Source organism: Pinus tabuliformis, chromosome 9 (assembly GCF_031772625.1).
Source record: "Pinus tabuliformis cultivar Carrire ecotype Pingquan chromosome 9, CPIR1, whole genome shotgun sequence".
Lineage (NCBI taxonomy): Eukaryota > Viridiplantae > Streptophyta > Pinopsida > Pinales > Pinaceae > Pinus > Pinus tabuliformis.
The window spans coordinates 1,599,860,838-1,599,875,039 of NC_142307.1; the positions used below are offsets into that span (position 1 = coordinate 1,599,860,838).

At 38.8% G+C, this 14,202-nt stretch overlaps 1 protein-coding gene and 2 pseudogenes across 1 annotated transcript; all 3 read left to right on the top strand.

The window, feature by feature from the left end:
- Positions 1–2,411: 2,411 nt before the first annotated feature.
- LOC149154882 (calpain-type cysteine protease DEK1 pseudogene) lies at positions 2,412–3,449 on the top strand (annotated as a pseudogene).
- Positions 3,450–3,891: 442 nt separating this feature from the next.
- On the top strand, positions 3,892–4,764 carry LOC149154883 (calcium-transporting ATPase 10, plasma membrane-type pseudogene; annotated as a pseudogene).
- A 2,651-nt stretch (positions 4,765–7,415) lies between these two features.
- LOC149154884 (3-hydroxy-3-methylglutaryl coenzyme A reductase 1-like) lies at positions 7,416–10,191 on the top strand. The gene is made up of 4 exons (XM_089441246.1): positions 7,416–8,581; positions 8,785–8,966; positions 9,143–9,489; positions 9,659–10,191. The coding sequence occupies exons 1-4, from the start codon at positions 7,494–7,496 to the stop codon at positions 9,905–9,907; spliced, it is 1,866 nt and encodes a 621-aa protein (XP_089297372.1). The 5' UTR covers positions 7,416–7,493; the 3' UTR covers positions 9,908–10,191.
- Positions 10,192–14,202: the final 4,011 nt, after the last annotated feature.

Genomic DNA, 14,202 nt, shown 5'->3' on the forward strand with positions numbered 1-14,202 from the left:
TCCCAGATTTTAATATGAACTTATTTTTCTTTCGCCTTATTACCAGAGAGTTGCATGATCCTTTAACTTAGTTACAACAAGCTTAACTTCTTCTCCTCATATATTTATTTGTATTCAAATATTTTATCCATTTCAACAATCGAATCAATAAGCTCCTTTGGATTCATGCTTCTTGTATAAGAAGATAAATCTGGTTTTGGTTTCATAAGAAATCCCAAAACTGCTTTCAATACCTTAGCTTCTACTGATTCTTTTTCTGCTTCTTCTTTTGAAGATTCTTCCTCTTCTAAACTTGCATCTCCTGCTTCTAGTTCTCTCTGCAAACTAGTCTCCATGGAAGCCATTCTTGCCTCCAATCGTTGCATCACCTGCAGTACTTCTCTATTAGCAACTAGCCTTTGTTTTTCCCCTCTTATGCCTTGTCCAATGCCTCGATTAACTCTAGGTGGCATGATTCCTCCTATTCCTGAAGTAGACATAGGGTCTGCTCTGATACCACTCCACTTGATGAAAATCTAACTCTGATTTTCTAGGAATTGGTCCTAACACAAAGAAATTTCCCAGAATGGCCATTCCTTCAAACCTTTCGGGATACAAATCCTATTAAAAATCACACACTCTATGCTCATATGCCTACGACCCCAAAGCTTGACACTGTTTTAGAATAGAAATTTGGAAGTGTTGGGGGCTTCCAACCTTCTAGGTATAGAAACCGCTAATTAGTTTTAGATTGGGTCACTTCCTCCTGTTGACCACTTGTAACGAAAACCTCTGCCAACCACCTATTCACTTGTCGACCACACTATAATGCCCGACTCCTAATTGAAATTACTTATGGGCTTGATGGTTCTAGGCAATGGAAAAGTTTGTGTTTCTTGCAGCTTTGTGAAATGAAGGTGATTTCGAAGACATAAGTTTTAGAGGAAAACATCGACATGGATGAGTTTGAGGTTGATGCTCCAATGGATGATCATATGCGTAGTGACGATGAACAAGGTTTTCCTAATATCGAGGAAAATACCAGCCTAGAAGAAAATGGGGTTGGGGAAGAGCAAGAAGAAGAGGCCAAGATCTCGATAAAATAGTGGACTAGAAGGCCGAGATGTGGAGACTCTAGGATTTGTGGCAAGAAAAAAAAAACTCTTATTGCGACCTGGAGGTCGAGACTGCGAATAATCCTGACTCAGCACGATACAAAGTACCTAAAGCAACTATGGACAATGTGTTTTCAGAAGGTCACTTAACATGAGGATGAGGTGGTGGCAGAGGAGTGGAGCATATAGAGAAGTAGATAAAATAAATAAATAAATAAAATTGGGGAAGTATAGCTAGAAACACGGGCACAATGAATCATTGTCAAGCAAAATGGAGCAGGGAGGCAAATGTGCAAAAACTTCAAGAGTAGTGAAAAGGCAGGTATGGATCGGTATGGATCAAGCTAGATATGGAAGCCAAGAGAGTGGTCATATGTGTTATCACTCAAGAAAAAAAATTTAAATTGTTCACATCAGTTCGATTGTTTGTGAAAGGGTTGGTGTCAATTTTGGGTCTAGTCTTTTCATTGGTCTCACATCTCCCATGGATATCATATGTCCAAACATTTGATAGCGCCTGTAATCATTTTAAAGTGGTTTCGCAGCACATAAATCCCCTTTATCAGTTTCGCAGCGCAACATGTTTTAGGTGATTTTGTAGCGCATAATTCATATTTCGCACTGGCTGCGCTACGAAATTGGGGATTTGTTCGAGTTCATAACCATTCTTTCACAGCTGTCATGTTTATCAAAATCCATTGGGTTTGCATCAACAGTTGTCAGCTTATAAGGTTTTTTTTAGTGCCCCGGCAGATGGTGTTTCATTAGGTTTATCTGGAACACTCTTTCCTTGGAAGAAGCCTTCCGTGGTAATCAATGGAATCAACAAAGGATCAGAAAGGCTTCTATCTATGGGAAATTACCTGGCTGGGATCTCCGCTCTATCATTGTGAAAAGTGGTGATGATTGCAGGCAGGAGTATCTTGCTGAGTAGCTTATTTCTCATTTCTATGATATTTTCCAGGAGGCAGGGCTACCGCTTTGGTTGCGTCCTTATGAAGTTCTTGTTACTTCTTCGTATACTGATTTGATCGAAATGATTCCAGACACGGCATCATTACATGCTATTAAAAGCAGGCATCAAAACATCACAAGCTTGCGGGAATTCTTTACAGACAAATATAAAGAAAACACACCATGGAAGAAAGGAAGAGACATCTGGTGGCAGGATACAATTCCAAAATGAATGACCAAACGTGAAGTTGAATGGCTTGATGCAGAAGATCCACTATTCCTTTTGGCATTTTCTGGATGTCGTGGGAGGATTTCCAAATAAACTTCAGATCCATTTATGTTTGTTGGGTTTATCCCGATGAAATGCGCCATTCTGTACATGGACAATGGCGTGGATGCAGTGCTGGGGGATGCCAGGATTACGATACCTGGCATCAGACAAGAAAGTTGAGAAAAACCAAAATGGAAACACAAGAGGAGATAAATCAACGCATGTGTTCTGTGGAGTTGGCTGTTAAAGAAGATCTCATGGCTAGAGGGGAAGCCCACTTTACAGATCAGGAGTTTCCACCAAGTAATCAATCCTTGTTTATAGACCCAGAAAATCCCACAGCAAAATTATAGGTTGTGAGTGAGTGGATGCGCTCATATGAACTGGTAAAAGAGAATTGTGGGGATTTATATCCATGTCTTTTTGCAGGAGCAGCTAATCCTTCCGATGTCTGTCAGCGTCAACTAGGTGATTGTTGGTTCTTGAGTGCTATGGCAGTGTTAACAGAAGCATCACGCATATCTGAAGTTATTATCACTCCTCAATACATTGAGGAAGGTGTATATACAGTCCGATTCTGCATTCAGGGAGAATGGGTTCCAGTAGTTGTTGATGACTGGATACCATGAGAATCACGTGGGAGACCAGCATTTGCCACTAGTAAGAAGGGTAATGAGTTGTGGGTCTCAATCTTGGAAAAGGCTTATGCAAAATTACACGGCTTTTATGAAGCACTGGAAGGTGGTCTTGTTCAGGATGCTCTTGTAGATCTCACTGGGGGTGCCGGTGAAGAAATAGATATGAGAAGTTCTCAAGCGCATTTTGATCTTGCTAGTCGAAGGCTGTGGTCTCAGTTATTGTGTTTCAAGCAGGAAGGGTTTCTTCTGGGAGCAGGGAGCCCATCAGGCTCAGATGTTCATGTGTCTTCTAGTGGCATTGTTCAAAGACATGCCTACTCATTGTTGCAGGTACGTGAGGTAGATGGTCATAAGCTTGTGCAGATACGGAATCCTTGGGAAAATGAAGTTGAGTGGAATGGTCCATGGTCAGATGCTTCACCTGAATGGACTGATAGGATAAAACATAAATTGAAATACACTCCTCAGGCAAAAGATATATACAAGTGGTAGTACAGGGAAACCAAAAAATGCATCAGGCTTACATGCTTTAGCTAGTCTTGTGAACTTGACAAGTCTAGATCTGGAGATGTGCTCAGGGATTCATGGTGGATTGGTGCATCTAAAAGGGCTTACAAAATCAGAAGCATTAAACATTGGATGGTGCAATTGTATAAAGAACATCAAGTTATTATTTGAAATGCAGAATCAATTTTAAACACACTGATCTTTAATACATTTGTCTTCTGCCAGGTGTTCAACGAAATAAGCTCTAGAGATATAAAGAAGATAAATGTATTGCGTGGCACATTCAACAACTTGATCTTCATTGGAATATTCTTATCGGCATTTTTATAGTTGTGCTTGTGACTGCAATCAGTGATTACCGTCAATCATTGTAGTTGCAATTCCAGAGGGTTTGCCATTGGTTGTGACATTAAGCCTTGCTTTTGCTATGAAGAAGATGATGAATGATAAAGCACTTGTGCGGCATCTTTCAGCATGTGAGACAATGGGATCAGCAACATGTATTTGTAGTGATAAGACAGGGACCCTAACAACAAATCGTATGGTAGTTGTAAAGTGCATATTCCAGAATACAGGGGGTGAGGTAGTGATTAGTGAAGAGGAAAAACTTGAAATTCTAGAGATATCGACTGAGTCTACTTTGCTAGAGTTTGGCTTATCATTGGGTGGAAATTTTGCGACAGAGCGCAGTGAATCCAGAATAATAAAGGTTGAGCCTTTCAATTATGTGAGGAAAAGAATGACTGTTGTGGTGATGCTTCCTGATGGAAAATACCAGGTTTATTGCAAAGGTGCCTCGGAAATCATCCTGAAAATGTGTAACAAAGGTCTAGATGGCAGTGGCGGTGTTGTTGCACTGGATGATGTAGCAAGTAGTGATCTTAACAATATCATTAATGGTTTTGCTGCTGAATCTTTTCGAACTCTTTGCCTTGCTTATATAGATTTGGAAGATTATTTTGATCCAGAGAGACAAACCATGCCTACAAATGGTTATACATGTATATGCATTGTTGGCATCAAGGATCCCGTGCGTCCTAGTGTCAAAGAAGCTGTTGAATTCTGTAGAACTGCAGGTATTACAATGAGGATGGTCACTGGTGACAATATTAACACAGTGAAAGCAATTGCAGCAGAGTGTGGCATTTTAGCAGATGATGGTATGGCAATTAAAGGACCTGATTTTCGTGTAAAGAGCGAAGAAGAGATGAAGACTGTGCTTTTGAAATTACACATCAGTTTCGTAGCGCGCTACGAAACTGCTGTAGCTGCACGTTACAGTTCAGTTGATCAATTATGATTAACAAAGCGGCAAATCTTTTTGAAATATTTTGTCATCACACAGGTACATGAAACGGTGGACAGCACATCCAGGACGTGGCAGTCCGCTCTATTTTGGGTAATAAAAAGATAAAGGATATACTTCGTTGAATCCAGACATGTTAAGGCAAACTAAAGACCGGTACACAGGTGGCAGTTTCCTATGTTTCAGGGGATTGGAAAACATGTGATATTGAAGAGCAACATGAAGCATTAAAGGTCCATCACAGCCACCGCCAGAAGGGAACCAGATGTCAAAGAACGAGGATGATTGTAGACCAAGGCTGTTATGGAATTAGAGTCCTATTTGATTTAGAAGTCTAGAAGATCTAGTAGAATTAGAATCTTAATTGTTTTAGGATTCCAGAGCTGCCAATTAGTAGTCAGTTGCTTTTATTAGTTAGTTTAAAGGTGAATAGGTGTCATTAGAAATAGACTTCGAGTTCCCCTCATGCTGGAGGAGGAATCTCGATCAGTTAGAATAAGAGCTCTATATAGAGTTGAAACATCAATGTAATGAGGGTTGGATATTTTATAAAACAGAGTATTGTTTTGGCTTATGTAAAGACAGAGTTCAGTAATATAAGTTGGCTGCTTTTCTTCTCAAGATTCATAAAGGATTTCCATGTTCAGAATGGTGATTTTATTCTTTCCTTAATGTCTTTTACAGTTGTATAAATGCATAATCACTCAGAATTCACTGATTGTGCTCTGATTTCCTGTATGCATTTGTAAACTGTGGTTTTATATGAGTTGTGTTCTGAACATCTAAATGCTAAATGCCCTGACTTCTATGTAAAGGCAGTATCATTATTTACTGAAGTATGGTTGACTCCATAGGCCCAATGGAAATTAGTTTAATGTTTGTCCAGCCTTCATATTTGTCAATGTTGTTCCACAAGAGTTAGCCATCTTATTATTAGTCAAAATCAATAACCCTTTGAGAGAGCCCTCTCAGGCTAAGGAGGCTAAGCCTTAGTCAAAAGATTGGTTTGAAATAGTTACTTGAAGTCTTCCTGGTCAGCAGCCTTCCAAGGCCTGATTTTGAGATAACAATATGGATGAAAAGAATGGAGACGAAGTCAATAGTGTCGAAGGTTAATGAAGGAGCCAATGTGTAATGAGTGAACAACCTAAGGGTTTTGGTCCAAAACATATTCCTAGGAAGTTGTAAAACCTGATGCTCAACAAAGCATGTTGCATTGGAGCACGCAAGATCTTGTTCAAGCATACATGCAGTGCAGTGGCACATGGAGTCATCAAGTTGTGGAATGGACCACTTAGAGAGGTACTAGGGTGGTAGGTGTACTGGTATTCTAGCTTGAGGCGGGGAATGTGAAAACTCAGATGAGATGGTTGATGAATGAGACCAAGTCAATCTCTCGAAGTCAAGTTTAGGGGGGGGATTGTTTGGGTTGTTTGAGTGAACTTGACTCGGCCAAGTTAATGGTTGTTTTCCAGCTCTAGGTATATGGGCATCCATGGTTTTTCCCATTATATTTATCTTCGATGTATCCTATTTATAGGCCAAAAAATCCATGATTATTTGTCTTACTGGTGAGAGGGAACAAACAACGGTGTATTTAGGCACCATCACTTATCTCGGTTCTCTATTATCCTAACACTATAGTCAACTAGTCAGTTCGTGGGTAAAAATACCAAGTTATAGGAAATTAGTTTTCGACTTTTTGTTATTCCACGAGCTCCCATTGCTACTATTAGCAAGTAAAAGCCCAACCAACAACAAAAGGATTCTCATATGTTGGTATTAGACATATTGGAGAACATATTCATTAATGACAACATCCTTCTTCACAACTACATAGTTAACATAGTATCCATATGTGAGAAAAGATTCATGATGGTTTGATCAACAACATCATCTTTATTCATCGCAAATACATAGTTAACTTAGTATGCAGATGCCAGAATAGATTCATGATTGGGGGTAGGGGCAGCGATTAGGGGTAGTTGGAAGGTCTTCCCACTACATTTCCCCTCTTTACCTCACTCTTCTCATAATGTGTCTTGCATACAAATAGCCACTATTAATAATTCTTCCACAGCTAAATTACTATAAATATTTTCAGAGTATGGGACTTGTACAACAGCCTCGATAGCGTTCCGTTGTGGTATCGTGTGACTATAATGCTCAGTTATTATCTTTGCTCCTCCAAGCCCGCATGCGAGATGGACAAGGCCGCCGGACATATATGACTCGCTGCTCCAAAATGTCATGCTTGACCGGGCTCGGTCCTATAATAAGCCCCGTGCCGTAGTGGGTGGAATGACAGTTTTCCGTATTTAATTCGTAATGGCCCCCAAATTCATGGAGTGAAATCTATCGAGCGCATGTGCTGAGTAACATTTGACGGGTCCGTCAAGAAGCGATTTACCTATATTTGAAATAGGGCTACAAATGGCTCGCAACCGTTAGTATTCTTCTTTATATTTGTGAAAACGGGGGATGAATGTGCAAAAACAGTCAAATTCGACGGCTCTCACGATTTGAAATTCCAACTGGCCGCGGACTTGGAGTTGGAAGTTGGAATGGAAAAAACAAGAAATCGGATATTATGGGCCCATAAATATTATACACCTCGCTCCCCATTTCTATTCATCTCCAGACGAGCGCATATATTGCTCAGGTTACTTTGTTCCACCCAGAAGAAGCTCTTGCAGTTTCCTCCCTAATTCTCACTCCATCCAATGGATGCTATGGTTTTGACGAAAGCAAAGATGGGAGGAGAAAAGAGAAATGAAAATGAAGGTGAAAAGGATTGCTGCATTGATGCTGCTACTGCTAAATTTGTTGGAGTTGGGCCTGCAAACAAGTCCATGAATGGTAACAATTATAGCAATTCAAACCCAAAGCCATCTGATGCTTTGCCACTGCCTGTGGGAATGATGAACAAGGTGTTCTTTGTCTTGTTTTTCACTGCCTCCTATTTTCTCATGAAGAGATGGAGGGAGAAAACGACAACATCGAGGGCTCTTCTTCATGTGATAAGCCTTGGGGAGATGGTGGCCATCGTCGCTCAGCTTGCCTCCTTCATATACTTGATCGGATTCTTTGGCATTGATTATGTCCAGAGTTTTATCACCACCTCCAAGACCAATGGCGGTGAGGGGCCAAATTCCTGGGATCATGACTTTGATCAGGTAAGGAATGGGAAGGAGGAGGAGTTCATGAGTGCTCCTCCTAGTGAAGAACTGGGAGTTGCTGTTATTAAGCCTGATCAGCCCTCTCGTCCTCAAGTGCCGCAACAGCCAAAAGGGGATGCAGCGATATTAACATCATCCATGGGAGATAATGAGGATGAAGATATTGCAGCTGCTGTGAGCTGTGGCAAAGTGGCTTCTTATTCCCTGGAATCGGCTCTTGGGGGAGACTGCAGGAGAGCTGCTTTGGTGAGAAGAAGAGCTTTGGAGATGACAACTGGCAGATGTCTGGATGGGTTGCCCTTGGATGGATTTGATTATGGATCCATCCTCGGGCAATGCTGTGAATTGCCTGTTGGATATGTGCAGATTCCTGTGGGTGTTGCAGGGCCTCTTCTGCTCGATGGCTTTGAAATCATGGTTCCCATGGCCACCACCGAGGGCTGCCTGGTGGCCAGCACCAACAGAGGTTGTAAGGCCATTCATATGTCTGGGGGTGCTACAAGCGTTCTTCTTAGAGATGGCATGACCAGGGCTCCTGTCGTTCGATTCCCCACTGCTAGGAGAGCTGCACAACTCAAGTTTTACTTGGAACATCCCAATAACTACAAAAGCTTGTCTCTCATCTTCAACAGGTATGGTGATACAAATTATTTTTTGTTCTCTTCGATCACATGCGTACACACTCTAATAGTTTTATGGCTCCAAAATCCCTTAATGCTATGTTGTGATATGCTATTATCAATCCATCAATCATTTAAGAGACTCAGATTGTTGTATACGAGCAAGTAACCATTCTGTGAGTAGTGATGTGATGTTCTTGTGTATGTAATAACAGCACCAGCAGATTTGCCAGGCTGCAAGGAATCAAGTGCGCAATTGCAGGAAGGAATCTGTACATGAGGTTTTGTTGTTCCACTGGAGATGCCATGGGGATGAATATGGTGTCCAAGGGCGTGCAGAATGTTTTAGATTTCCTTCAGAAAGAGTTTCCTGATATGGATGTTATCAGTGTTTCTGGTGAGTCTCTCTAGCCCATGCAAATCTTAACAATTCTGAATGGAATTTGTGTTTTGGATCATCCTAATTTCACTAGTTCTGTGGACTCTTGAATCACTGTGCATTCTTTGGTCGCCTTTTTTTCCATCGTGTTGTTGAGAGTTTTGTTTAATATAATGTTTTTGGCCCGTCATCAGGTAATTTCTGTGCGGACAAAAAGCCCACAGCTGTAAACTGGATTGAAGGGCGTGGGAAATCAGTGGTGTGTGAGGCTGTCATCACTGAGGCAGTTGTTAGCAAGGTCTTGAAAACCACCGTTCCAGCTTTGTTAGAATTGAACATGCTCAAGAACTTAACTGGATCTGCACTGGCTGGTGCCATGGGCGGCTTCAATGCCCATGCATCCAATATCGTCTCTGCTGTGTTTATTGCAACAGGCCAAGATCCTGCCCAGAACATTGAGAGCTCTCATTGCATTACAATGATGGAGGCATCTAACGGTGGCAAGGATCTGCATGTTTCGGTCACAATGCCTTGTATTGAGGTATGTAAAGTTACACTCATTGATGTGTTTTTAATACATTCTTTGGGTCAGGTAATGTAAGTGAAGAAAAGCATCAACGGAGGTCTATTTCCATTCGGGTTTTGATTTGAGTAGTTATAAAGCAGAATGTGACGTGAATTGGCAATTGCTTTGCTTGGTTTTGTTGCAGGTGGGAACAGTAGGAGGTGGGACACAGTTGGCTTCACAAGCTGCTTGCCTGAATATGCTTGGAGTGAAAGGAGCTAACGTGGAATCTCCTGGGGCGAATGCTCAGAGGTTGGCGAGAATTGTGGGAGGAGCAGTTTTGGCGGGAGAGCTGTCTCTCATGTCTGCTTTGGCTGCAGGTCAGCTGGTGAAGAGCCATATGAAGTACAATAGAAGTTCAAACAAAGAAACCAAAACAACGGCCACCATCTGATCAGTGACATCATCATACTCATGATATAGACAAAAGCCAACCCAACAAATTAGTCACCACTGTTCGTTCATCATTCATTTCATTTCCGGGTGCAAAGATTCATCATGTATATGCAAAGATTCGGTCTCTCCCCTTTCATAGCTTGGCGTGAAAATTTCATGCAACCATGGAAATTAAGCTAGGGGCAAGAAGATTTTCTCGATATTTGGTCTTAAATTAGCATGTAAAGCACTAATAAAAGGAAGGCACATAGTGGCCATACTCTAAATGTTGATAGGCCCAAATTCATTATCAAATAAAAGGATGGCACATAGTGGCCATACTCTAAATGTTAATAGGCCCAAATTCATTATTTATTTGATAGGTTGAGCAATAATTTACTCATGGCTTTTGTGTATTTTACTTTGGTTTTAATTTAATTGAAATTTAAGGGAGTTGTCTTTAGTGCTACTTTTTGGATTTTCTGGTGCCGGAATCTGGTGGAAAATTTTTAGGTGAAATCTTGATTTGTGTTATTTAAACTAGTTTTTTTTACTGTATGTATGGATTCAACACCCTGGAAAACCCCTAGGGCACTTAGATTGCACAGGATTACCCATCAAGCTTGTGATTTCAATAAATTCTTGCTGGATTTTAGAGAAATTAGATCGGAAAAACCTACGGTAAAAGCTTCCAAAAAGTCGCACTAAAGATAACTCCAAATCTAAGTGAGTCTTTCCCTTAAGGCATATCTAATGCCTTAGGAGTGGCTAATTCATTCTCCTTACTATAGGGTAGTTGCGGTTGGATGGAGAATGGCTCAATGGCTCTCCCTTCTTTAGTTTTCAACAAATTATTCTCACTTAGATAAGTGTATTATCTTTTTATTAATGCAATAATATTTTTGTTTATTGCTTCATGAAGGTTGTTATACTTGATCATTGAGTATGATGTGATGATGAGTTGAATCAATGCACAATTGTGCTTGGTTCTTACTTTTTACTTTTTCTATGAATGAGTGTTGCATGTAGAAGTGTTCCCCTAAATTATGTTTTCCTATGATGGTTATGCTACATATATTGTGTTGGGGAAAAGAATCAAAGTGTTTACTCAAGGATAGGGTTCTTCTTGTTTTCTATTAGTGTGACTAGCCTTACTATTCCAATTATGGAATGGAACAGTTTGGTTTCATCCTTGCTTGATTGAGAAGACTTCTAGGATGATTAATGAGGTGAGACTTGGTTTCCTATAGAGATAAGCTAGAATGTTGGCCGATCTATTTATAAGATTTGTAGTTGTTAGTGTGATGTTGGTGGTCATAACCCAAACGAATGAGAGTAATATTCTCCCCTAGTTGGGTGAAATTTAGAACTTTTAGCCATTGGCCATTTTATGTCTTTCTTTGTGATGTGCCTTGTTAAAGACAATGACTGGGATGTCTTCATAGGTTGGATAATACTTATGAGCCTTCAAGAGTATTTCAAAAACTTTTCTTCCTTGTTACAGTTAGTTTCAATCCTCTAAAATTGGCTTGCAATCCTAGTGAGAGTTTTAGAAAGATTATCAAAAAAGTTTCTTCCTTATAAGAGTTAGATTGAATCCTCTTAAATTGGCCTATGATCCTAGTGAGAGTATTAAAAATTTATTTTTGTAAGGATTTGCTTTATTATACTTTTTTTTTTTGTAAGTTTGGAAAAATTATATTTTATGATGTTTAATATATTATGGTGATTTTGATTGGGAATTGAATCTATAACTTTACAACTTAATAGACATTCTATTGCAAATATGTTTTCTCAGTGGTGATGATGATGATGTAATGATAATGATGATAGTGATGATGATGATGATGATGTAGTGTAATTGATTTTTTGTTTTTATAAAACTAGTTTATTTATTTATTTGAAATATAGCGAAGATTTGTTTATCATATTTTTTTATTTTTGTAAGTTTGGAAAAACTATTATTTTATATGTCTAAATTACTAAATTATAGTGATTTTAGTTGGAAATTAAATCTATGACTTTAATACTTAATAGACATTCTATTACAAATATAATTTAAAAATTAAATATAATATTAAAAATAATTTAAAAATTAAATTTAACATTAAATTTCAAAACGTAAAGAAAGTAAGTTACATTAAGGTGAAGTTGAAGTGCAGGTTCCATCTCAACATTGAAATTAAGAATTACCTTTCTGAGGATGAATATAAATTTTTTGGTTTGTTAATAAATTTGACGACGTGTTCTGATCCTCCTCGACCAATGAAGTAAGAGAAGAAAGCTGAATTTAATTGCCGTGAAATTAAGTCGGGATGAGTATTTAATGGAGTCAGAGAAGAACGCTGAATTTAATAACCGTGAAATAAGTCGGTATGAATATTAAATGGGTCGTTGGCATATCAGTGTATTATCTTTTTGTTTTTATAGTTTTGAGTGGATCTAAGTGTGCTGAATTTAAGATGGATTTTATTTATCTCCATTAAATTGATCCAATGACAGGTAAAAGAAACTCACATCAAATTAAACAGAAAGTTGATTGATCTCAAGTATAAAATTTACATTTCATGACCATCTACCTAAGAGCATGAACATGGTGAGCATCTTGCAAATAATGTCGGCCTCTTTGGGATAGATCTTGGGCTAGTATACTGATTTTGAAGTGAAGAAACTGTGCCCAAATAAGATTTTCAGGTTATACTGTCACCAACAAAGCTTCACCCCAGTGAACTGGGAACAGTTTGCTTTAACCACATTGAAACATATTTTTAGGGCTTACTGGTTATAAAAATATCAAGATATATACAATAATGGGCAACCTTTCAACACACATACATCAAAGATCTGTCAAAAATTGGCACATTCATACTCTTCTTCTAATTATCGAGTTTCCTTTGAAGATCTGTGGCAACGCCCACTAATATAACATGAATTCTTTTTGCATGTAGTCATCCTCCATAATTGTCCATTCAGGATTCATTAGAACATTCGAAATTTGGATTGTTTGAGGTATCTGCAATTGGAGAATGGAGATATTGAGCAACTCTTAATCCAAGGCTAATAATGTCCAATTTAGGAGGTTATTTACGGCAATGACATATGGAAATGTATACTTGTATAAATAATTTTCATGCTAGTAAAACATAATGGTTTTCATTCCTCTAAATGAAGCTGATACACATAATCAAAAGCAATCAACATCAAATTCAACACAAAGTTGATTGATCTCCATTAAACTGATCTAGTGATAGTCAAAAGCAACCGACATCAAATTCAACAAAAAGTTGATTGATCTCAAGCATAAAAGCTGCATCCCATGACCGTCTGCCTAAGAGCATGAACACAGTGAGGATCCTGCAAATAATGTTGGCCTCTTTGTGATAGACCTCGGTCTAGTATATTGCTTTTGAAGTGAAGAAATTGTGCCCAGAGAAGATTTTCAGCTTATATTCTCACCAACAAAGCTTCATCCTAGTGAACTGGGAACGGTTTGCTTTAACCACATTGAAACATATATTTAGGGCATACTGGTTACAAAAGATCAAGATATATACAATAATAGGAAACCTTTCGACACACACACATCTAAGATATGTCAAAACCTAGCATATTCATACTCTGCTTCTGATTATCTGGTTTCGTTTGAAGATCTATGGCATCGCCCCCTAATATAACATGAAAAAGTTTTGTAGGTAGTCATCCTCCATAAGTTCCCACTTAGGATCCATCAGAGCATTCAAAATTTGGACTGTTTGAGGTATTAGCAATCGGAGAATGGAGATATTGAGCAGCACTTAGTCCAAGGCTAATAATGTCTTATTTAGGAGGTTGAAATTTGTGACATTGAGAGTAGCTTTAATTTTGTTTTATGGAAGGCCACCTTAGAACAAAACCAGTGTAGGTTAAACAATGGAAACTATAAAACTAAGGCATAATTTATGCATCTTCAATGATGTCCCCTAATTTGTGGTATTGTAGATCTTTTTAATTTGTACTTAGGAAGCTAGGAAGCCAAAAGTAACTCCACACTTATATGAAATCCACATTTTTAAAGTCACATGGAAGGCTCACACACGCTGCCTACAAATAACAGAAAGGAGGATTTTCTGCAAAAGCAATAACAAAACTACCTATCAAGATAACTTGGACCAGGAGATGGTTGCAGTAAAACACTACAACATCTACACAAAGCAAAATGCACCTATTTCTTTTATAAATATGCCTGGATACAAACAAGGCACTATCAAATAGACAATTCTATTCCAAATCAAAGATTTCTTCAGACAAAATATCATCCCCCCAACCCCAACTCGC

What these genes read in the sequence shown, in the direction of transcription:
- LOC149154884 (XM_089441246.1), top strand. Translation starts at nt 7,494, where the DNA reads ATGGATGCTATGGTTTTGACGAAAGCAAAGATGGGAGGAGAAAAGAGA. An exon ending in TTGTCTCTCATCTTCAACAG is followed by an intron (nt 8,582 to 8,784) that starts GTATGGTGATAC and finishes ATGTAATAACAG; the next exon opens with CACCAGCAGATTTGCCAGGC. An exon ending in GGATGTTATCAGTGTTTCTG is followed by an intron (nt 8,967 to 9,142) that starts GTGAGTCTCTCT and finishes GCCCGTCATCAG; the next exon opens with GTAATTTCTGTGCGGACAAA.